This window comes from Antennarius striatus, chromosome 8 (genome assembly GCF_040054535.1).
Source record: "Antennarius striatus isolate MH-2024 chromosome 8, ASM4005453v1, whole genome shotgun sequence".
NCBI lineage: Eukaryota > Metazoa > Chordata > Actinopteri > Lophiiformes > Antennariidae > Antennarius > Antennarius striatus.
The window spans coordinates 9,537,752-9,563,578 of NC_090783.1; the positions used below are offsets into that span (position 1 = coordinate 9,537,752).

At 45.4% G+C, this 25,827-nt stretch overlaps 2 protein-coding genes across 7 annotated transcripts in view; both read right to left on the reverse strand.

The window, feature by feature from the left end:
• Window positions 1–3,234, reverse strand: part of LOC137599907 (endonuclease V-like) — a 32,469-nt gene extending 29,235 nt beyond the window's left edge. For 5 of the 6 annotated variants that reach the window (XR_011036888.1, XR_011036890.1, XR_011036889.1 and 2 more), the window contains exons 1-2: window positions 3,107–3,233; window positions 2,467–2,659 (exon numbers count right to left, since the gene is read on the reverse strand). Coding sequence is in view for 3 of the 6 variants with exons in the window: in XM_068321145.1 (XP_068177246.1) it covers window positions 2,467–2,659; window positions 3,107–3,150 (237 nt within the window). In the remaining 3 variants the exon portion in view is untranslated. Of the gene's footprint in view, window positions 1–2,466; window positions 2,660–3,106 lie in introns of all 6 variants that reach the window. The other variant, XM_068321144.1, reaches the window with a different exon arrangement.
• A 1,490-nt stretch (window positions 3,235–4,724) lies between these two features.
• On the reverse strand, window positions 4,725–24,968 carry si:dkey-237i9.1 (SEC14-like protein 1). The gene is made up of 16 exons (XM_068321143.1): window positions 24,649–24,968; window positions 23,289–23,378; window positions 14,428–14,577; window positions 14,180–14,311; window positions 13,103–13,231; window positions 12,611–12,884; window positions 12,235–12,344; window positions 11,716–11,905; window positions 10,775–10,863; window positions 10,586–10,656; window positions 9,696–9,867; window positions 9,441–9,575; window positions 9,213–9,347; window positions 7,869–8,120; window positions 7,586–7,764; window positions 4,725–6,456 (listed from the first exon to the last, which is right to left on the reverse strand). The coding sequence occupies exons 2-16, from the start codon at window positions 23,349–23,351 to the stop codon at window positions 6,351–6,353; spliced, it is 2,187 nt and encodes a 728-aa protein (XP_068177244.1). The 5' UTR covers window positions 23,352–23,378; window positions 24,649–24,968; the 3' UTR covers window positions 4,725–6,350.
• Between the last annotated feature and the right edge of the window lie 859 nt (window positions 24,969–25,827).

The window sequence follows — 25,827 nt, forward strand, 5'->3', positions numbered from 1 at the left end:
TAATTTTTCACTTAATTTGCATTCCATTGCCTATGGTACGAGTTACAGTTCCGTAAACTTCGGTCCCAAAGACGACGATAACTTGCATCTTGGGCTAACCAGATTTCTTTCTCGTTTGCTTCTTTCTTTTACATTTCTTTGATATGTTTCATTACTTTACAATTTGATATATAAATAACATAACATGTCGAATTACCAGAAAAGGTAATTTTCTAGCGTCTTGGAACGGATTAAGACCATTTACATAATTTGAAATGGGAAAATTGTATTTGGAATTCGAACAAATAGCTATTCGAACAGCCTTCCGGAACAAATTGTGGTCGGAAACCGAGGTTTACCTGTATATATTATATACTGTGTGTGTGTGTATGTATATATATATATATATATATATATATATATATATATACAGGTAGTCGCCGACTTACGACCGCGATTGGGACCGACAGATCGGTCGTAACTCGACTTGGTCGTAAATCGACTCTTACGTAAAAATTAAATCCAGCAGCGCTGGTGCTTGGCTGGGGGTCGTCCGGATCGTCAGCTGGGGCAGCGTGTGGGTTGGTGGGAGCGGGAGACGATCTTTTCATAATCATTGTGAGCTTTGTCTGAATTGTTCGTTTCTTTTTCTCCTCATAAATTTCACGATATGGACGGAAAGCGTCGTTTGCCATCCGTTCAATCCTTGCAAATGTTTCTATGTTCTATGTGCATTTCTTCAAAGTGTGCACGGAGTTTATTTAACAGGGAAAAGCCTTCTGACAAGCCTTTGGTGGTGAACATTTTTTCTGTTTCCTCCTCTTCTTTCTCTGCTTCTCTTCTCTCTTCTTCTTCCACTCTTTCTCTTCCAGCGCGATCAGTTCTTCTTACAGCGCGATCATTCCTGAGTTCTCCAAGTAGAGGTTTTTTGCCAGTTTCACAATTTTCTCTCGAATCTGATCAAGTTCTTCGTCACTTTCAAATCCAGCAGAAGAGTTCACGTAACGCTTGACAGTTTTTCCATACGTCATTCATACATTTCTCCGTCACAGCCTCCTAAGCAGCCCAGCCCATCAGTAGTGGGCTGGGCTGCTGATCTCAGTGTGACTGAACAGCGTGTGTGCGCCGTGGGGACTGAAGAGAGCGCGGGAGCCTCAGAGCGTGAGTACTGTGGCTGGAGGGAATGCCCCGCCCTACCCGGACATTGTGGTCGTAAAGTCGATCGGTCGTAAGTTGCATAGGTCGTAAGTCGGCGACTACCTGTATATATATATTTTTTTTTTTTTTTTGCTGAATTTTATTAACAGGCTTTCTGCAAAATGCCGCACACTTCAAACTCATGCCACCTGATATTTTAGCATCCAGTAGATGTCGTACTAGAGCAAATGAAGCCTCATGAAGCTCCAAACCACCGTGAACCGATTGGGATGAAAGGCTTCAATGCTTCATGGGGCTTCATCTGCCCATCACTGCTGCATATGTGCAACATATTTCTTCAGTTGAGCGGTCCTGAAATGGCTGAGAAGAGGCACGTAGTGAGGCAGACATTTCTCCGGCCTCAGGTAAGGGGCGCTGGTGATCCCAGGGATTCTTCTTCTTCGGCCATGGAAGAAGTGACAGCAAACTACAGCCATCCATTTATTTTCCGCTCGATTTGCCTTACAAATCTCAACAAGAGTTTTTCGCTGCTTTTGTTCAGAAGGAGCAGCGCATGGAATTCATTTGTAAGTAAACGTAACATATGAACAAACATGTAGTAACAACATAACGTTTTTTTTTAATCAAATGTGCTTATTTGTGTGTTAAAGTTTCTACGTGTAAATAATTCTGCTCTGAGACTTTAAAAATAACCCGCTCACGGTTGATAATTAAATGGTGAATAAGCTACACTGTAGGTTCTGAAGGAAAATATTATCAAATATATTCTCAGGTTTCGTATTTACTTTGTATTACACCTAATAATGTTATAGCTAAATACACTGTGTAATGGGCGTCCACCGTTTAGCGGCGGACGCCGGCTGTGTCATTTGTTTGGTTCTCTGTTGTAGATGGAGACACTGGAGGACCGTATAAGGGAAAAACAACCAGCCAGAGAACGACACGTTGTATATGTGTTAATGTATAGTGGCTCATCCTTAAGGTGGAGCCTAGAGATGGTCATAATAAATATCTGAGATTCTCTGGAATGTGTTGTTCCTACCCTTTGTCATGGTTTAGACAACACCAGATTTTGTGTTAGGGACAGAGAACCCAGATCTGTTTAGAAATATTGTATTAGGGTAAAAATTACATATTTGATAAACGAGACGATTTGTTTCTTGTTCTTCCTTCCGGTTTTGAACACACACAACTGCTCTGGGTGGACTTTGGGATAAAAGTCTGTTTACCTAACAGTTCATATATGCTTGTACATCTGATTATGATGACATCAGAGCCTCACCAGCCATGAACCTCACCGCACGTCACTGCTGTGACATGACAGCTCACCTCTAATTCAGGATAGCTGAGCACCACGAGTTGGGAGCAGGCGTTGACGTCATCCCCCTTGATGAAGGACAGGTCTACTCCTCCTACTCGCTCCAGGCCCGTGAAGCCGGGGCTCCTCTGCCACACCTCGGTGTCCTCCTCCACCACCTGCTGCCGGAGACGAGCCTGCTCACTGCACGACACACACCAGAGGCTACGCTAACAGCGACAGTGGTTTACCAGGCGACGTGAACGTCACAAATTCCATGGCATCAGATCTTTTCCAATTCAATGAGAAGCAAAGATTTATTAATTTATATTAAAGGTTCCAGCAGGACATTTCAAACCTCTGTTCAAAAAACTGCTATATTGGATATATACCGGTAAGCTAAAACTTGTTAAAGTTGAGAGAATCTGCTGCCCTCTGCTGGAAATTATGACATAATAACGTCGGGTTGTGACGTCACTACCAGCTCTACCAGTGTGACCCAGTAAAATCAGTGGCTGCTGCAATCTGGAGGCAAACATTCAGAGAGAGAGATGCTAGGACGGACAGGTGTAGCGTCTTTAACCGGTTTAAGCTTTCGCCTTCCCTCGTTCTAATAATAAAACATCTCCGTGAAGACAAGTTGATTATTTTAAAGAAGAGAATCACTCTGACCTCTCCCACTGGGTCACCAAACTTTCCGCAGGGCTGACAGACATCTATTCCTCCTTTCAGTCAGGAAACTGAGCGACGTAATGTCAAGAAATGCCCCTGTGCTTGTTTTGCTTCCGGGTGTTGACGTCAGTGGGAGGGCGGGGCTTGTGTTTCTTGCCGGGTTAGAAAGGTGAACGCTGCCATCTAGTGGCCTGACGGGTGAATTGCAATATAGACAACCAGCAAGAGCGAACAACCTTTTAACACACACAATTATAAAAATCAATAAATAATTTTTTATAATCAATACTGGTTTAATATGCAGCATCATAAATTTGAGTGGGATATAAACAAAGTGTGAAATATTTTGAGGCTGAAATAAATTTCTCCATTTTTCTAGTCAGACCTAGTAAGACAATACAGGTAGTAAGATAATAAGAGCTATACCAACACATCTACAGAAGGGTTTATTACTATAGTAACTACACATATATGTCTTGTTCTTGCAGAGATATTGTCTACCTATTTTGGTCAGGGATCTTCTTACTTTTCTTCTCTAGTTTTTAGTTTTGCTTCTGTTTTTGTGACTGCTGGTAGTAGGTCATCAGGTTGGACATGAGAACCTGGTGACAGGACCGGGATCTGCTTCTTGTGTGCGGAGAAACGCTCCAGCTGTAGGTGTCCCAGTGAGCTGAACCTCTAAAGCTAACAGTTGTTAGCGATGGAGATGAAATCACCCAAGCAGCAGTTTTCCTAACCTCATTAAGAAAAAATTAGATGGGATTCCAAATTTAGAATTTTCAATTAAGTAATTGATTGAAATGACCTGTAAGAGTCAAACTTATTTTAGCTTGGGATTAATGTGGACTTAATTTTATCTATCACATAAGTTGCAAAGACAAAAATCAATTGTGACACAAGAGCTTTTTATTTTCTCATATTTCAAGTTTAATATTTTCAAAAGAAAAAGAATGTAAAGGTGTCATCTCAATTCAAAAGAGTCCTTTTTTTTTGTTTACATAGTTCCTCACATGAAGGTTAAGATATGCAACAACGTCAGAAAAGAGAGCAGACAAACATGTTGAACTATGGACCTACAGTTATAGCCCTCATGAGATCCTGATGGACGTTCGTGCTGTCAGAGCAGCAGCAGATAGCAGAAACAAAGCATGAGAGGTGAGTAAGCTTTACACCTATGGCTTCACTGAAGGGCCGCTCCCATTTCAAAGACACACACAAAGTGTTCAGAAGCAACACAGCAAAACTGGAGTGTAAAAAAGTGACAGAGTTGACAAAGATGGCGAGGAGAGAAGGAACCTGATGCTTCATCAGCGAGGAGAACGTGTGGAGTCACGAGGGGAAAGAAAGCTTCTAGTCAGGAGGAAGCAGGGGAATATTTTACAGGCATACGTTCTGGTTCGAACACTCTTTTACAGCGTCACACAAAGGTCCTTTTTCTCAGTAAAGCATTTTCATTTTATTGCAGCTAATGACACAGCTAGCACAAGCTAATGGCTAACCCTTGACCTTTCAATCATTCGTGTTAAAAACAGGCGGTTTCGTGTATCAAAAACAAGACGCGGGGGGCCAGTATTTCAGGAGTTTCATTGCAATACAAGATGAATGCCCATCCCATATATTTATCTTCCCACACTGTAAGCTTCACTCGGTCACCATGGTGACAGAGCACGCCGGACTTTTTGCAATGGCGACCGTTTCTGTGTCGATGCTTATTGCACGGATGTGTTGTATTTAGAAATGTTCATTCATCTCACAACGGTTCATCTATTACAGTAGTGCCTGTGGAAAAAAGAGCAGTTACGTTTCGTAGCGACACCTACAAAAGGCTAAAATGGTATTTATTGACACATGACTCTTATAACAACTATATCTTGATTTTTAAATAATAGATCTGTAAACCCGATCACCGCATGAGCGCGCAGTGAAGCACCACTGCTTCACCCATCAAGTACTCATCTTAAAAAACACGCAAAAAGTCACAACCTCCTACCAACCCCAGTTCATGCACAACAAACCGACGGCTGCGCACCCGCATGACAACCACACGATCCCTAACGCACACGGATATCTACATCACTCCAAAGAGCAAGTGGAGAACGAAGGAAGTTCTCCCGATCGCGTCACAGCCTTTTAAATTCAGGCCATCATCTGGTAGCCACCAGGAGCCAATCACACACATTCACTCATCACAAGGCCTCTCCTTTGTGATACCGCCTCCTCTGATGCTGGACAGAAAGTAGACCGACTGTCCCGGCTCGTTGTGATCCGACACCGTAGGTGCGACAGAATTGTTTAGTGGCTCAGTTTGTCTGCCTGCACATACACAACTTTAACGCAATGGTCATCTGCCCCCAGCACCCGTCGGCCTGCACCTAGGTCTAAATGATAAATAGAAATATTTCACACAGTAGAAACTCGTTTTTATTGCTTCTGGCGGGTCGGAACTGGCTCGAGGATTCAGACGCTTTTCCATGGAGACGGAGAGATGGGATGAATGACTGACTCCATCATTCACGTCATGATTCAGTAAACTCCACCCACTCCGCGCGGTCCGACACCTCTAGTAGGGAGGAAATCGCCTCCACGCGTCCAACTATAAACACCTGACCCTACCAACCACGCCTCTGGTAATATGGCGAAAACCAGAGATTTTTGCATGTAATCAAACGTCAACAAGTTTGTGTGTTTGTGTAACAGCACATCCAGGTTTTGACCAAGCACACAAGAATGAGGTATGTCGTGTCAGTACTGTGTGTGTGTGTGTGTGTGTGTGTGTGTGTGTGTGTGTGGTTGTAAATGCATATATGTAACAGCGCCTCCAGTGTCTTGCAGTCTCTGTAACTCCCAAGACAAGAATATTGCTTATTTCAGCTTCCGGTGCCACAAAGGCACCACAATTCATCTTCCAACATTCAACCCGTCCACCCCCCCCCCGTCCACCCCCCCACATTAGACACAACCCAAACACTCCGATCCAAACTGTCCCCGACAGAGGAGCCAGGCACAAAAAATATATGACTTCTGTGCAAAAAATCAGCCCTTTAAATTGTACACAGTCATAATTTTTCTCATTTTTGCTTCAGAATTTTTCAAATTATTTATCCTCTGTTTGTGCAAGCATGCTTTCATTGAGACTGGCTGGACAACAGGAATGAGGTCCGGAGACAACGAGGAAGGACACGAGGAGAGCAGGATTCTATGCTGATGGCGAGGGGCTCCCAGGGGTCCACTCAGCGCCCGGTCTCTACCTGGAAATCATGGAGCTGGCCTGTGATTGGCTGGAGGAGGTGGTGGCGGCGCTGAGCTGAGAGAAGCCGCTGTGGCTGGACTCCAAGCTGGTCATCGAACCCCTGAGTGGAGAGACAGATGCAGAGAGCACACGTGTGAATGGACAGGCTATACGCGTGTGCAACACCAGAGCAGCGGCAGTCAACAAAGTGTGTGTGTGTCACTCGTGCTCATAACGCGGAGCCATGCAGCCGGAGCTGTTGGGCCGGTGAGGCACCGAGGCATTCAGCTGTCTGCTGAGCTCCACGTGGAGGTCAGGCTCCTCTGAGCGTTATGTCGCCTTCAGCAAAGAAGCCTTTTTTTTGTGTTATGCACCTTTTTGTCTAGTTTACATAAACGACTTCACAGAAGCGCTGAGTGGATGAAACGCCAGGAAATGACAAATCTGTTGAGAGCTGTAATGTGACATTTACGCTGAGGTAAAAATAAAACACGCAACAACATAGAGGAAATCTGAACCTGGACCAGGCGAGTCGACCGCGACCCGTACACCCTGCTCACACAGAAAGCAAAGCCAGATTCAGACTGTTAGTAATAAAAATGGAAAACCAGGAATAATTGCCGTGGATCGTCTCTGCAGGTGGGTGTACAAGGTCACGTCGACGTACGTGTGTGTTTACAGCAGCTGAGCACAACCCTGCAGGACTTAAACCAGGCTAATATTCCTCACATCAGTCATGCAAGCAAGGGAACCAAACAACAAAGGCATGGTCATCCTGTCGTCCTCAGTGCAGTGATTCTAGCTTTGAATACAAAGCAGCAGCATCGTGTTAACAAAAAGCAACGCACAGATGCAAACCAGCATCTCTGCCGCAGCAGAAGCATGACTGCCATAAGGAGGCCATTCCAAAATAGCAGGGATGACGACAGCTAGCGCTAAAGGAAGAGAAGCAAACGCTGAGCCACTTACAAACTCTGCACATCACAGCAAGCCGTTCTTCACAGGAAGAGGGTCGGGAGCGATAGACCAGGAGCAGATCGCACAGAAAAAGCTGGATTAAAGGAGTCTTTGGGTAAAGGAAGCATCCCTATATCTAGACACGGACCCTAATACCCCTACGGTATGGCTAACGCTTTAAATGGAGTGAAGAAATATGGAATTAAGAAATTCAAAGTATGTCAACATTGTGGTAAAAGCCTCAAAAAGTGGGCTTCAAAAGTTTTAAGTCACACACATTCACAGCAACTCACCTGAAGTCCTCGGAGCCCAACAGCTCGGTGTAGTACATGACTTTGCACTTGTGCGAGGAGACCTGGAGGGTCGCCAACACGTCGTCCACCCGGGGCAAGTTGGTGGCGGAGCAGGCCGGCATGTTGTGGAACTTCCACTGGAGGATGTAGAAACCTGGCCAGCGTGTAATGTGTGAGCCCTGGGGACAGACGGACGGTACCGATGATCCAAAAAACAACCCGTGAACCATTTCAAGCAAACACCGGACCAGTCAGACAAGGGGTCTCGAACCCCGAACCTCACCTGGACACTTTCGCCCTCCTTGCAGGTGAGAGGAGACTCCACCATGCTGTAGTCCTGCCCCAGCGTCCAGGACTTGTCGATCAGCTGGACGTTGTTGCCTCCAGGTGATGTGATCCCATGGGCTCCCAGCTGATCTTTACGAGGAGCCTGGGGGGCCCGCTTGGAGTGGTAGATATTAAAAACCACGTCACCTTTGCACATATCAAAGTCCCAGGTGATGACCGAGGAGGCGTCAATGATCTCGATCAGGACCTGGAGGAGTGACAAAGAAAAGACAGGTGACGCTCAGTGTCTGAGATCACGACACTCAAAGATGTGAAGTACGCATACGACCACTTGGGGGCAGAACTGCCAGCAAAGCCGAGTCAGTAATGAAGTCTGTGTGGCAGACAAGATTGGAGTGAAAGAAGCCGTCCACGTCAAATTGAAACGACCCCCACCTCTTGGGGATCCATGCAAGCACCTCCTATCCACATTTAATACTTAGACCCCTGACCTATTTTGGCCGTTTTTGGTACCTTTGACATTTGTCTCAATATACCACATTAAAAATTATTTAACATACCCATGCTTGGTACATTTATCTTCAGCACAACTTCAGCTATATGAAGACATAGTTATTATTTCCCTATGACTTACTATATTGACATATTGGGGCAAAATAGACACACAGTCAAATTCAAAAATGGACAAATTGTATTTTATTGCACATAAAAACCAAAAACATGCTCATCGAATTGATTTTGAACTCAAAAATGTTTGCCATAGGCTTCTAGCATAACTAAATACAGTTTGTGTCACTTGTGGCACTCTTCAAAGGGGTTTTTCAAAATAAGACACCGTGCCACATAAAATGCACGAATCACGGTACATGTTTGCGTCACATGACAAAATGCATGAATCGCGAGACATGTTTGAATCACGTGAATACAGGCATCCCCGTTTGTACAATGGCAACTCAATGGACAGAAATACAGTGCCTGCCATCTGATTATACCAATAAAAGAAGTCATTTGAACCACTTGTCTTTGATCAAATGTAAACAATCATATCTCCGGTTTTCCAGGGTCAATCGGCTCCAAATAAAAGCCAGAAGATGTGAAAAGTATAGATGTGAAAAGGATTTTCACATCTATACTGTCATGTAAACATGCGCACAGCAATCCACGTGGCAGACTTTATTTGTTATGAATGGTTTAAAAACATTATGTGATCTGATCGCGCGGCCGCGATCATAGTGCTATATGCAGCCTTAGCATCTCGGCCGGGAAACTTTCACCAGCATTCACAACTTAACACAAGTGAAACTTCAACATCCCAGAACAGCGGCCGTCTGTCTCTTACTTCATGTGGAGCTCCCTTGAAGATGCTGGCGCTTTGGTAGATGGTCTCGGTCCACAGGCGAACGTCTTCGTTCTCCAGCTCCTCTGCGGTGCGGTACATCGACTTGGGAACCAGGCCCCCATCCGGTACCTCACACTGCCGACGGGAAAGAGTGAATACACACACACTATGGTGCAAAATCCAATCACATTCTCGATCAACGGAGGGCTCACGTCACCAGACACTTACCATACACTCCCCTCCCAGGAAGTCAGGGATGATCTCCTTGTCTATGTAGTCCACCAGACCCCCAGGACCCTGGTAGTCATTGCCTGCATAAATAAGGAACTTCTTGCGGGTGTTTTCATCAATGAATGGACTCACCTGAAGGCAGAGGTAAATACGGGTCGTGAACACACCACAGAAGTTGAACCAATGACACAAACAAGAAGCAGTTTTCAGATCTCAGCTGGTGCCGTGCCAACGCCAACCCCCGGTTCTCACCAGTGTCCAGAGCACAGGGAAGACTCTGGGAGCCCTCAGGATGAGCAGTCGTCCCAGGGTCTCTGGGTAGTTGGCCTCTACGACCTCGATGATCCTGAGGAGAGCTTTGACCCCCGGTCTCCACAGGTGACGCATGTTCAGCCCCTCCAGGTCCACGAGACACGTCCAGCAGCTACAGACGGAGGGGATTACACCGTCACCCATGCAGTCTCACTCCAACCGCTAAGCACCTGTCATCCTCGCTCAAGCTTAAGTGATGAAGACAACAGTTGCTAATTCTAACCCCCCCCTCCCACCACATCCTGTCATCCCCTCTATCTTCTGAGTGCTGTGACGCGATACCATTCATAGTTCACATGCCTTAAACCGTGGTTCTTATCTCCCCCTCCTGCATTCTCTCCATCAGTGACGTATACATTCTTTCCACAAGGGGGGGGGGAGGCTCTCCACTCACATGTTGTGTGTGCACCTGTGTACAGGCTGCAACTGTTGCTGCACAACTTCATGCCAAACATTTTACCAGTCGCACGTCTCTACTGACCAACATGCAACAGTTCCAGCTTTCTCTGCATGGAGACACAGTTATTGATCTGGTTTTATTGATCACTGTTTATTAACTCACCGGCTGCCATTGACGTCTCCAGACTTATTTTTTTCAAGGGGATAGAGCTGAGGGACGGTTGTGCAGTGCTTGTCAGTGAAAATCGGGCTTCTAATCATGGAAATTATTGTCACGACGACTGATCCAGTGATGGAACAGAAGATGGTGAATCAGAAGGAGACGGAGAAGTTGCAGCAGCTTACGATGCAAAAAGGTTTGCGTGTGTCACAGCTCGCCGGAACACGGTGAAGCTCTGAGCGAAGTACAATCAGCTGTTTTGAAATCTCACCTGATGGGTTGGCCGAACACCTTGGTGTTCTCCTCACAGCGTCTCAGACCCTCCTCATTAATAGACAGGACCTGAAACAACACAACACAAACTCAGAGATCTATTACAATCTCAGATTTAACAGTCTAGCGACGAACAAGCACAGCCACACGCACTGTACTGATCAACACAAGCATCTTGTGTTCCTACGTGTCTGAGCAGGGACTCCTCTCCGAGCGCACGGACCAGTCCTTTGGTGTCCATCTGGCCCAGCCTCAGGATGTACAGCGGACGACCATCTAGAACAACCACACAGATGTGGACATGAGCGCTCACGCCGTTTGCACTGTGCGACGCTGTTTGCATCGTTTGTATGTTCAGTCACGTAAAACCACAAGTGTGTGTTCACACGGAGGAGCGCTTCACATTTACACTCTACAGATATAAGGACTAAGAGTGACAGCATGAACTATTGGCTCATGTGCGATCACTTATGCCGTAGGTGTCAAACTCAAGGCCCGCGGACCAAATGTGGCCCGCCAAATCATTCCATGTGGCACGCGAGAGCATAAAAGGTCAGAGTGTCTAAAAACAAATAAGGTAAAAGTGTGCTTTGACAAAAAACTACATTTACCACAATGCAGTAACTAATGTCTTAGCTTGTTTTTGATGTTATTTTTCTTTATTCATTGGATAGTCTCATCCTTGATTGAAGGAGTTCTGTGGGTTTCATAACCTGATAAATTAAAAGGATTTATGTTATAACAGAGAAACAAACATGTTTTTTCTGTGTAACTGTAATGTTTGTAACTTCAATATTAATAAATTCAGAGTTATTTAACATTAAAGACTAGTTAGGTTACATTGAGTTACATTTATTAGTAACATCTGGCCCCTTTAGAAGGCAATCAATATGCTGATGTGGCCCCTGGTGAAAATGAGTTTGAGTGACTTCACATTGTCAGCAGTCACACTCTGTTCTGAACATGGAATGTACAGCATGTGCTGGAAAGAAGAATGTGTGTGTGTGCAACTTGACCTTCCTCTTGCGTAAGAATTTGTGTTTGCTGTTTGTGCACATGTGAGATTGCAGCATGTTTGAACACTTCTTCACAGAACACACACACACACTGGTCTGGGTCGGGACCTGCCTCGGTCGTGGTGGTGCCAGCCCCCAGTGTAGTAGTCCTGGAGGACCTGTGGTGAACTCCAGGTCTCCAGCAGGTAGTCCACCTGGTGCTGCTTCCTCCAAGTCAGTGACTGGCAGAGGATCTCCCGCGCCTTGTCGATGTTGAAGTCTCGGGCGCGCAGGAAACGCAGGATGTGCTCGTCTTTCGGTATCTGGACAGCGAGAGGAGGGATTTAATCTCATTGAATTCCTCAACAAATGAATGAAAATGTAATTTTAAAAAATGTTTTCACAACTCCACAGATCTGTCAGTGTTAACGTCACCAGGTTAAACAACCCAGTGCTTGCTAAAGACGAATTGGTTGCCAAGTTAGCGTAATGCTAATACAACTTCTGCAGACGCTCATAGTAATAATGACTCAGCTCAGCTGGACTGCTTGGATTTACCTACGTCTGTACAGATACTGAACCCTCGACCAGGACGTCAGCCTTCGATTAGCTCACTGCTTTCCAATTTAACTCCATACAAAATGAACCGTACCTTTCCCTTATGAGTCTCTTGCAGCCATTTGCGAAGTCGGATGAGACAGCTCTCCTGCAGGGGGGTCAGGTCGCCTAGGTAACGTTTGATGTAATCTGCATCCAATTTATCTGCAAAAAAAAAAAAAAAAGGATTTTAATCCACTTTCTGTAGCATTATTTTCTCATTTTGCTTTCACATGTGAATTCCTGATAGTGGGGAGGTCTGGCCCTACAATCCTCGCCATAATATGACTCCATGTTTTTGATATCACAAAATTTTTGTAATACAGTTGTGCATATTAACCATACAAATTGTGAATCTAACACATCTTTCTTAGATTTTCTTCTCTGTTCTGCTAGCCCGAGGCCTTCACTGGCTCTTCTCCCCAACAGACCTTCAGGTGTTCCAGCCATGATGTCTGCAAGGCTGTCTGCCTGGAGGCCGCTGCCGTCCTGCTTGTTGTCCTGAGATATGCTGTCCTTGGCGTCCGTGGGCTGCTGGATGGAAACGGCCGGTGTGACAGTGGGTTTGGGGAGGACTGGGGGGCTGGTGGACAGACTGGTTGGTCTAGGGAGAAGCAGGGGCATAGAGGAGGGAGTCCAGCGGGGCACGTGGATAATCCCGTCTTCTTCTAGTTCCTTCAGGTAGTACTCTATGATCTCCTTTCCCTTTGATGCAAAGGAGGGTGGTAATGATGAAAACAAGCAGAACAGAAAGTGAAACTTTAAGATTGTACGTTTAATGGTTTCAAATGACGCATCAGGAACAGATAAATGCTCACGTCTGTCCTGAACCAGGACAGACGTCTCATCGGGGCCACAGCAGGAGGGCCTGGTGAACTCACAGGGGTCACACAGGGAACGCTATCATGATTGGCTGCACACACCTTTTTGATGCTGTTGGCATATTGCTTCATCGCAACCTTCTCCACGGTGCTCTCGAATCCAAAGAATGACTTGATGTCCAGGCTGGCGCTCTGCTCGAAACACGTCCAGTCCTCGTTCTCCGGGTGAACCTGTGTAAAGAAACAGGCTGATTATTATACCCACGTTTCCATAGTAACCGCCCAGTTCCACTCAGAGGTGACACTGACAGCAAACTTTCACACTGTGCATTATTTCCCGGGACTTGAATCGGGACCAAGAAGATGAGCCGTCGATCCTGGTCACCGTTAGCATCCTATGCTACATCACACAAGACCTGCAGCACCGCCTTGGATCTAAAATGGGCAATACAGTGCGCCCTCGTGCATTCGCGCATCAACGTTCACGACTCCACCTCATTGCAGATTTTTGGTAGGCAGTCACGTGATACCGTGCGCGCATTCTATTGGCTGACGGCATCCGGAAGTGCGCTCGGTCTCGGAGTCTCGGACTTACGTGAGACACAAAAGTGCTTTAAACAGTCTATCATAGTGTGGGAAAAGCTAATACAGATAGAATGTGGTTGAATATCAGTATGGGGAGGGTTCATAAAAATTTAAATTACTGTAAATAATAAGATAAATTATTCGTTGTTCGATTGCGGATTTCTTAATTGCGTGTGGTTCCTGGAACGCATTAACCGTGAGGAACGAGGGCACACTGGCTGTAAATAAAGCTGGCTGGGAGCTACCATAATGTGCTTGACCCCATTAACTCATTCAGTATGCAGCACACACTGGGACCAGCAGACAAGCAGAGACATACTGGGTTTAGATGGAGACAACCCGCCAGAATATGAGTCGACCGAGATGAGCAGAGGTAACTAGAAACATGCTTGGCGCGTGTCTGAACATGGTTTTCTCTGCAGGGCAGCACGGATCTGATCAGAGGTGTGGTTCTGAGCAACTCAGTGTGCCGAGTATGATATGAGGTCAGGGTTTGATTTTCCGACTGAGGCAATTCATACTGCAAACATACAACGCAAGTTGTTGTTAGAAGACAACCTGCACTAAATGGGGTGGGGGGGCTTCGCGACTGACCGAATAGCAGCAGGTCTCATGGATGATGACCCTGTTGGAGAACGTCTCGTTATGGGACTCGATATGGAGCGTCCTCTCTTTTCGGTTCAGCGTGTTTTTCTGAATGAAGTAGACGTAGTCAACTCCGGCAATCTGAAAGTCACAAAAAAACAACTTGTGTCACAAAAAAACGATGCAAAACTCGAACGACAAACAACAAAATTCAACTGGTGGCTGACGAACGACCAGCACACTCGAATGCAACATACCCTTTTGAGCAGGCGAGGGGCATCGACGTCCAGGGCGCAGCGGCGCTCGATCCTGTGGGTAGAGCCATCGGCGCTGGTGTCCTCGTCCATCACATCGCTCGCCACGAACATGGGGATGAGGTGGCAGGTGGGGAACCTGCGCTCGTAGGCCTGTGGGAGGACAGACCAGCTGAGAATCAAATTTCTGGGACACGTGAATCCAAGGACAACGACCCACCCCCCTGCTGTAAAAACACCTCAACTCCTGTCAGAGGAGAATGTGAGCAAACACATGAAAATCACAAGCAGATGTAAGTTTAATCAAAACCTAGTTTCCCATTTGAATGAAACTCAACAATTTTTCTGGGAACAAAGAGTCTCAGCAGGCGGGGTCAAGGTCACAGAGAATCTCCTTCAACTTTGCACTGTGCTGCAGTGGATTCTGGGCAGAAATGGACCAGAATCCACTGCAGCACTTTTTAATGGCAAACAAGGGCTCATTACACAGACACAAGCGCTGTGGCCAGAGGCAAAGGCGCGTCTGCAAACACCGTGTTCTCATGAACGCAGAGCGCTGTTATTCTGTCGCCATGCAGAAGCCAGCCGCGTTGTAGCCGAGCAGGCGAACACCTGCAGCGGCACCAGTCCATTCCTTCAGTAATTATCATCTTCATCTTTAACTGCTTGTGTATTTTAGTGTGAATAAGGCAACGGGTGAACGGGTACAGGGCTGAGAAATGTGCCACCCACTGCATGAATGCTGAGCTCTGTTTTTCTGCCCTGCGCTGGAACACAGGGGCAACAGGCTTTGTCCTGCAGTCAGCAAAGCAGCACCTACTAACCCTACTAACGTCCTACGTCAACAACAAACTCAATGACACTCGTCACGCGCCGTGCAGAACACCATGATTCAAGCTAGACTGACATGCTCCGCAAGCACGGGGTTCATTTTATGTTTCTGAACAACTGAGAGTCCCCGGCTGGACACGACCAAAAATAGTTCCATTGTTGGGGTCATAACAGGAAGTATGAATTGGAATGTAATGCTGTGGTTGCCAGGCTCAACTAGTGAACCACGGCGCTTCCGTGAACAAAGGCCTGGAGGCAGCTTGGATTTGATTCCCATTCCCGGCCCTCCTCCAGTCCCACGTCACGTTCCATTAAGTGTTCCGAAGGCGTGACTCACATCACAACGATAACTGGGAGTAAATATTTGGACGACTGGAATTCATCCAGGTAATTATAAAATTCGAGCTTGAGGGCTGGATGACAAAAAACGAATACACATCCGTCAAAAACCTGAGACCTTTGTCCTGCAGTCTCCGTGATGGAGGATCTGGACACACCTAGCATGGTCAAACCTCGTGATCCGCTTCAAGGAATGACATTTTGTGGTGCTTTCCCCGCAGCATGTGAGAGAAACTATAAGAACAATATGTGGTTACTTAATCCTGAGTCCTGCATGGAAAATCATTTCCCTATAGACAACAGGCAATGAGGAAAACAACATGGGTGTAGGAAACAAGAACTATGTTGTTCAGGAAGGGAGAAATTCAAGAATTCCCAGGGGATACCTGGAACAGAGACCCAGAAAGCTGGCAGGTGGCCCTGTCGTGATCCAGCCAAAACTCAAAGTCAACACTGAATTAAATATAGCTGTAGGAAAGCCTCAAACAAATACAGGAAAAAGAGCAGAGCTTTTCAGGACCTACTGGATCCAGTCCAAATGAACCTTCAGCAAATTAAGTTCCCGACAATCCTGAAAGGAAATCACTTCCTCATTCTTTGGTTCTAGAATGCTTTCTGAGTCACTGGACGTGTTTGGGCTCCTCTCGGATGCTTCATAAAGAACAACGACCAGTCAAACCAACCAAAAGGAAGAAGAGTCATGAAATCAGTGATGTGATCATGAACTAACTGTGAGGGGTGTGTGAGTCGACTTACACACAAACACACACTGTAGTTCTGCCGCATGCTCTTTGTTGGAACATCATCATCACAACTTTTGAGAAAGCACGCAGAACAGGGAAGTGATTCCTGGCTACTGCTGGGCACCAGCAGGAAGCTGCTGCTGACGAACCACAGTGCCGTGTTCATCCAATTGGTTGTCTCATACACACTCCAGTCCAGATACTAAAGGTCGTGACGCACAACGCCTCAGTGGCAGAGGTTTACACAACATACAACCCATAAGTGGCAGACAGTCAATTCCATATGGAAAGGAAAATTCTTCTGCTTTTTATTTCAGAGGGCAAAGCTATTAACTCTAATCTAGGTCACAGACGGGGGGGAGGGGGGCAGGAGGAGCGTAACTGAGCAGATGACTGAACATTAACATTCTGGGTTTATCTGTGGAGTCGTGATGGGAGATGTCTTTATGTAGAGGACAATCTGAGGTTTGGGTTGAGACGGGTCGCACCGGTTTGACAGGAAGCTACTTTCTGTCCCAGCACGTTGATTCAGACCATAATGGTTTGTTTACCTTTAATGTTGTTGAACGTCTGAACACAACGTGCTGCTACACAAAAAGCCATTATGTTGGCATAACAACCAGAATAAATGATGCATTTAACTAAACAAACACCGGAAACATGTTCAAGGAGCCACTAAACATCCCATGATCATTACATCATGACGTTACAGGTGATCATCCCTTCAGTATGGGGTGGGGTGGGGGTGAACAACAGCAGCAGCGCGGTTCCGCTGGGTTCTTCAACTAACCTGATTTTACTATGACTCATTCCACACTGACTCACTATATACCCACACACACACACACACACACACACATACAGACACACACACGCACACAGCATTTGACATGAAGCAGAAACCACGCCTGTAAAAACAACCTGTGACGTTTCAATGGCGCCCGGGTTCATGTTCTCAACAGCCGGACCAACTACTCAAACACCACAGCCCAATGGGGGGGGGGGCTGGGCCATGGTTTTGACATTACCTCTATTTGTAAAGTGCGTAACTTCATATTTGTAGTAGTAATCACACTATTACCTGCTTAATCGTTCATTGTTGTTTTTATTGCTGCCACTGTTTCTCCTGTTCGCATTGCTTTTAATGTCGTCTCTTTGAGGAAGAATGAACAGACTAAGAATTTCATTGTGTACTGACCACTTGTTCGCTGTGCACACGAAAATAAAATCTCTTGAATCTCTTGAATTCATAAAGCTTCTCAGGACAAATGAAGGAAAATTTTTCACCATCTACCAAGCATGCAAATTAAAAATGTTTCCCATCCGTCAGGCATGTCAATAATAAGAGAATGTGATGCGGGGCGGCAGAGAGAACAAGCTCCTGATTGATGCAGCACTTGGCCCCTGCATGCCACACACCACCCACTCCTTGCCATCCGCCGATCTCACTGCTATAGTGGGCATTGTAATCACAACGGAGATAGAAGTGGACAATTTGCAATGTGAGCAGAGATTATGTGAATACAAAACTGGAAATATTGAGTGGGTCATGCAATATGTTCCCCTGTGGAGTGAGGTTCTACATGTATGACCAGATAAATGTGCAAACGAAGGAACAAAAAACAGCTGCATGACCATCTGTCTCCTATCAAAATGTCATCACAGTGAACCATGTGCATTCCTGCAGGCGAAAGCCTTGCAGAGACCAATCTCTGATATAACATACGCCAGAAAAGCATGGCAGCGCATGCATGCGAAAACCATGACCACATATGTGAACATTTCTCGAAACAGAACCTGCTGCTGCACGGATCTGTGCTGCAATCTGTTACCACACTGCAGCACGACTGCAGTTTCAACATGCGCTGAAGCCTCGTTGTGCAAGACTGTGTTCGCACTGTGTGTATGTCCGGGTACGCAAAGCGGCGCTGGGGGAGGGGAGCCGCAGGACTGCATCTCGACCTTGCAGCAGAAGAGAGGGTGAATGACTGTCCTGGTGATCAGTGAATGAAATCAGCCTCAGAATTGTGTCATAGGCTCCAGGAGTCACGCGGCGAAGGAGGAACAGTCCGGTATGAATGCTGACGGAAGCGGCGAGCGATAAGCTCCTCCCTTCAACGCAGGACATCGCTATTTTTTTGGCAGGCAGCATCCAGTGAATCACACCCCACAGGCAAAGCTCTGAGAGCTTCATTCACCGGAACGGATGGAAAATTTCTGAATCGGGACTGAGGTGTAACACTATAAAATATACATAGACGTTAAATCATCCCACACTTCACTGGAAAAGGAATGTTAAAGCTCCTAAATCTTTCACCTCCACTTAGGGTCCATTAAGGTTCTGTCTAGTTGTCTGTGCTCCCCTCTTTGATGAGCTTTATAATGAGTATTGTAAGGAATTCTTATGGTTCTTTTCTGGAGTAAGAATAGAGACTGTAAACCATTTTTATATGTTTTCCCACACCTCAGCACAGTAGTTCAGATAGGGCAGGACTGACGCATTATAAATTAGATAAAGCGCTTTCTGTATACAGTATATTGTCCACAGTTATCAACATACTTTTTACTTGGCCGAGTAAATAGTGGCTGTAGACCAAACGTGTACTCGGTATTTATGAAACTTACAGTATGCGCGTTTTTGTTTGGGTTCGGCAGATCAATATTGATATCATCACAGAGAAACACATGCTTTTTATTAATTTTTGATAATAGATTACCCACACATTCTGTAAATTCTTCTATTTTAGAATCGGGTGCTCTGTAGACACAGATGACAACTATATTTTTGCCGTTTTTAACAAACATTTCCAAAGATACACATTCCATTATATTGTCCACAGAAACATATTTTTTTAAGTTTCAAACTTGTTGTTTTCAATTAACAGGGCGACTCCCCCTCCACCTTTATTCTTTATGTTCACATAAACCATTTTCTATCCCTCCAAGCAGAAATCCATGCCGTTGTTTTCATTAATCCAAATTTCTGACAGCGATGATGTTGAATGGTTTTTCTAACAATTTTGTGTAATCCTTAATGTTTGAAAAAATTGATGCAGATGCTCCTACTGTTAAAGTGAATTAGGGAAAGCTTTCCGTCCAGTTAAATTTTTTGTTGTATTGCTCTTGGGTGTAATTACAGCTGTTGTTCTTTCTGGTATTGTAGAAATTAATTCCATTTGGTCAGTCAGGGCGTTATCCACAAAGTGATCGGTTTTTAACTCCAAACTGTCTTGCTCAGCAGTTTTTTGTATTAGATCATTTGTTTCTTCAGACTGGGCAGAGATGGCTATTTTATTTCTTCAGTTGTTCATGTCTCGAGCTGCATCTACAGTATAGTTATCTGCTGATCCCTCAGCTGAGAAATCACGTGCTGTTCCACAGTCTTGGTATCAGAGCTGTACTCAGTTTCCTCAGTATTTCCTCAGGCCACAGCATCTGCGTAATTCCACATCATCATTTTGATGCCAGTGATGATCACATCATTCATACCAACGCTTTGCTCCAAAATATCAATTCTAGTTGCCCTATTCCAAGACAACAACGCGTCGGTCTTTTTCTTCCATATCATTTCCACATTTCATTCTCCATTACTTCAAAGGCATTTAGCACCGTTTTTAACTCTTCTTTGAATTCCCTCCTTTTTTCCACACAAGAAAAGATACGACTTAGATTATCCTTCACTTTTCCTTTTCCTCTCATCAATTTAATATTGCAGAGAGTCAATGAGCGTTAGTGAGTTTGAGTTAGACAGAGAGTGAAAACAGGAGACAGAAGGAATATGTCTGCTCCTGTTGAAAGCCGGGAGCTTAAATAAGGGCTGACGTGAAGGTGAATCTTAGCTGGTAGGGACAGAAGACCAACCAATATGGATGAAAGTAATATACAGTAATACAATGCCGGACACGCTTTGCACCAACAAATGTGCTGAAATCCTGTGTTTTTCAATTTCAGTTTGTGATGAACTTGATTTCTACCTAAAACCTAATGTCTACCTAATGTTCCTTCCACTGATGAAGAGGATTTAGACACTAAGCATGAAACGCTGTCGCTGAATGTGCCAAGCAGGTATTACACTGGAACATCATGTTCTTTGCTCGGTATGAACTCCACTGGGGCAGAGGCAAGACCAAAACGCTCTGTCCTCATGGATTAGATAAGAACACCTAGATTTCCGTATGCAGGTTAAGCTCCAATAATTAATGAAACATCCCCTCGTTTCCAGCAAGCAAACCAATCTGGGAGCCTTTAGGATGGTTATTAGTTACTTCCCATTCTAGGTCAGGCCCATTTTTTATCCTCTGGTGACTACTGAAACTACTCTTCGTCAGTGGATGTGTTCCAGAAACAAGTGTCCCTTCAGGGGCCAACCAGCCGCCAGAAGTTCAGTGTTGACATTCCTATCCAACACCTGGAGGAGACACAAGAGGCTCGGAGATGGGGCGCTGAGGTAACCGCAGCAACAACTTCATTTCCTGTTATTGAGATGCTGAAGACTCAAAGGACTTCAGGATGGTGTAAAAACAAACTGTACTTCACGATTCCTTCGACCTTAAACCACAACACCAGGTGGGGGCAGCAGTGGCTCAGCGGCAGAGCGGCCGCCCTAGGATCGGGGATCGGCGGCTCATTTCCCGCTCTCGCCAAGCCATCCATGAAGTGTGAGCTGACTTTGGGAGGTCTCAGCTCACCTCCCAGCCACTGCCGAGGCACCCTCGAGCAAGGTGCCATCCACCTTACAAGCTGCTCATTTGGGGCGCACTTCAAAGTCGCGACCCATCACTCTGCCTCCCCCGATACTGTTTGTCGTAATTGCATACCTACAGGCCCCTAGTGTGTTGTGTTCAGGGGCCTATACTGTATGTACCTGTATGTATGCGTGTAAAGACAATTTCCCCATAGGGGGATTATTAAAGTGGACTTTCTTCTTCTTCAGCTTCACAGGGCGATTACAGGTCCAGACAGGTGTCTTCATTCGCCTGTGGAACTTTACAGCAGTGACTGCCGGCCATTACAGAACAAGAGTAGCAGGGGTGAAACGGAGAGACTAAACCGTTACAAAGTGGATCGTCCAGCCCTAGCAAAGAAGGGCTGGTTTTCATCTGTGCTAAGGGAAAACAGTTAAAGGCTTTAACAGAGGAATGTAGAGCCTCAAGTTTTACTCTCAGAAGAGTCAACGGGTTGTTTAAAAGAACGGAAAGTTTCCAAACGACAGAGTCAAGTGTACAGACAACGTGAAATTCCTTCAAGCAATATGTCAATTATTATCCCCCAACAGACGAAAGGGAAAAGAATTCCCTGGCAAATATTTCAAAAGCCCCCGACAGAAGAATTTAAGGAGGAAACAAAAGGGGGTAACAAAGCTGTGGCCAAATGCAGTAATGTGTAAAATCTATGCTTAAACAATACACAAAAGTAAAAGTACTATAAGTAGTCATTCAACTAGATATGAAAGCTCAAGAGGTTAACAGAGAAGATAAGCAGCATCAATCCTTCCTGATGGTTACCCATAAACATGCAATGCAGTTACCATGGTACCAAAGTATAGAAAACTTTCATTACCATATTCCAGAGATCAAAACCAGGGACAAGCAAAATGTTTAAAGGTTGATAACCTTCAGATTTTATAGTAACGGCTGCAAGCCACTGCAACGGTGACATATCTGCTGCAAACATGAAAGAATGGAGATTTCTAGGATTTTTAACATGAGGAGCCGGCTGCTGACACAACATTAGATCTGCCCTGCAGCATCTGCAAAAACACTGCGGAGAATAGTCACAGGATCACATAGTCATCTAAATGCACCAACTTCAGCTTCCAACCCACTGGGATATCAGTATTACTCACTAATCAACACTAAGATTCACTTCAGACTTCAATGGCATTACTTGTGTCATAGTCGCATTAAACACAGCAAACATGTTAGAACACCCAGAAGAACGTTCCATTAATTCCAAAAGTAAGCCTGTGCCGTCTGCATGTGCATCTCCAGCTGACAAATCATTTAAGGCTGCTTGGGTGAGATGACTGCGTCCACTTGTTGCCTGCATGTGTAGAAGGTACAGCCCTCTATTTCCAACCATCTATTTGACCACCACGAGATCCAACCTGTGCTGAACAGTTCCTCTTTTCTTGCCCATTCAAGAACCTAATTTCCATTTAAGGAAAGCAGCACCTGCCCGAAGGCCGTGGTGCCAAAGTCACACGGAATGCCATAAAAAGGAAGTTTTCTCCAGGATATGGGAGCATTTGAATCAAATGGGCAGTAGTAGTCTTTCTTAGTTTTGCAGTGAAGCAAAGTATATTTAATGATTTGAAATGAATGGTTGTATAATCCGACTGCGATGTTGCATTAAAGGCACTCAATCCTGTGGCTGCTTCAGCATTTAGGAAGTATATTTCCCACCCATTCCCTGTCCTGGTCACTGGGGTAAAGTGATTAGCAGCTTCACATAGCAAACTAGCAGAAATTAATTCACCTCCAATAGAAAAAAACAATGCCAAACAGAGGACAGGGACACGCCAGCAAACAGCGTCGCTCTCTGCACTCAACACAGTCACTCAGGCTCGAACACCAACAAAAACATGCAGCGAGATGGGTACTTCATGCATTAAAAACGGACATCCTACAAGCAATCCAACAGCATTCTGTTCCTGGTGAAGCCTGTTTGAGATAAGCGCAACAACGCCGCATTCTCTGATGCCAACATGGTGGAAGCAGAGGACAAAGATTCCAAATGAACAGATTTCAAACCCTCAGACAACAGAGGCTGCAGCTAGATGGTCATTCCAGCAGGCCAACGCGTGTCGTGGGTGTTTAACCTCACATGTGTGACTCAGTGACTGCTTTCTGAGGGTGACCTCTACAGAACCCCACCCACTAGCATTACATAACTCCATCTATGGTAGGCAATATTTCTGTGCTAAGTATAAGTAGAGGTCAAGACGCTTACCGCCATCACCAGCTCAAACGGATGCTTGTACACCCGAACGGGTGACTGATACTTCTGTACCATGACGGAGATCGCTGCAACGCCAACAACCTGAAGACAAATAAGAAAAACAAAATCAATAAAGAGTAAACAACAGTCGCTGGTGTTTGTAAGAGAGGTGGACCTGCTTTCATTCACTCTTGACATCATCACAACAGCTGCATGCAGGGTGCCAGAATGAAGGAATTAAATGTGCATCTTGTCTCAGCGTGTAATTAAGTTAAGGTGTGTTTTGGATGACTGTTTACGTGATGCCAGGTTATTTGAGTGTGTGCGTGTGTGCTCTCCGAACTAGAAAACCTTTGTAATGAGCTGCAGACGGGAACTCTCATGAGATGTGGTGAAGAATCTCATCAATCAAAGTCACAAGGTCTCCTGCTCGTTTTGCAAAACGGGGCTGGACCTCTGCAGCGGTTCTTCACCACAAACTACTGGGGCTGGAACCAAGCTAGGTGAATCTATGCTCGGGTGACAGCTAAAAAAACCACAACAACAATAACAAAACCAGGTGCTGATGGCACATGATGGAGCATTTAACAGAGGGTAAAAACACATGGATAAAAGGAACCTTCCGGGGAGTGAACGTACACACTTCATTAAAGTCTAACAGAACGTGGATCTGTGAAGTCACAAGTGTCAAGTTGGGTTCGAACTTGAGGTTGTATGTTTGTTGAACGTGCTGATGCACGTCCGGAACTCCTGCTATGCAGTGTTGGGACCATTTCAAGAAGGAGGGTGTGAGCTTGAGTCCCACAGCTACTTAGAGAGGGATCAGTGGAGGCAGACTAATAATAAGACTGGGACAGACAGACGACAAAGTGGCTCGTCTCTACACGACACGTCACTCCGGTTATATGATCTTTACCGTCATGCTTCAGGATCTGGAAACAACGTCAGCTTCTCACAAAACAAGACAACGACGTGTTAATTCAAGTGACCCGAAACACTCCTATTTTTCCGTGAACCTGTCACGGAAAAATGAAGGATGTGTATGAATATATCATCAGCATATTCCATTTTTGTGACGTCAAACGTTTGAGTCCCTACGTCCCTACCGTGACAGATATCCTCTTTAAACGCTGAGCAATTTTAAGTGAAAAAAATAAAGATAAATTACTATAGACCTCCACAAGTAGCGACACAAAAAGAAAATAAAGGGAATTTTGGAATAATTATTTTTTTATTTTCGTTTTAACAACCAACTTAATGCGTTAGCGCCACTTGCTACACACGGACTAGTAAAGGTTATCTTATTAGCCCGTAAGCTAGCGCTAACTTTAAACACGGTTAAGTTGATAATAATGTCGTAAATAATTCTTACCAGTGAGTGAAAGACTGAGACGAATCTGGGCTGCTTTAGTTTGGTTAATCTCTGGTTCTTCTGGGGGGGTAAACTCCTGCCATTCCCTTCCCCGGGTCTGCACTTCGCCGGCTCGAGCAGATGCTAACGGCTGTTAGCTTTGTTGTGCTAGCTGGCCATGAAGCCGCACCGGGAATCGAGCCAAGGTCCTGCCGGCAGACCAACACTGACAATCACAGGTGGTACGCGGCTTCCTCTCTCTGCTAACAGCCTGCCGGGTGAGGAATCGGTCCGGGACGGTGTGTCCCCGTCTGTGATCTCCTCCTTCTGGTCCTGCCCGTGTGATGTCGCTCCTCCCAGCCTCCGACGTCTCCGCCCCCACCCCCCCACCCCCCTCTGCCAGACCGGAGGACGGTCTCCAAGCAACCGCGATGACTGCGGTCACGTGATCACACACGTCATGCCATCAGGGTGTGCTGTAGGATCAGTGGACTTACTTTTATTGAGTCAAGGAGGAATTTAGAGACAGTTAAGCTTCATAGCTGCATCCAGCTTACACAAAAATGCATGCACACACCCAAAAATCACTGCAGTTCCACCGTAATACATTACTGCTGTTACCGTGTAGTTAGACACTGAGACATGATAGGATGCTCCCCTCCTGCGAGGATGGGAGCTAGTTTCAGAAAAACAATAGCACTTCCATAGTTCTGGGTTCTTATCAGGGTTACTCTTCACATAAGTTTCTAGTTCTTGTTGCAGTTCAGCATTTTCTCCACTACAGGGCGCTGTTAGCTGTTCTCGGGCATCCAGTAATACATGATTCAAGGAATAAACCTTCAAATGTGTCTTTTTGGATTGTTAATAAGATGAGAATGAATAAAATGTGTTGATCAGCTGAGGAAAAACGATTTAAGAAACACTAAAAAGATGATATACTGATTGCAGCATCATCACTCCATAGCTGTAACCTCAAGGACCGCCATGGCCTAAGAAAGACAAAAACACACTGAAGTACACATGACAAGCTAACTTGGCAGACACTTATTTCACAGGAAATGCAGAACATATGCAGAACAGCTGACCGGAAACAGAGGATAAATACGGTGTGTAGGAAGAAGGCTGGTATCACCAGTCCGTCGGAGTCGCCACGTCCTTGTAGTCATCGACCTCTGGATGCACAAAGCAGATCCACAGCTG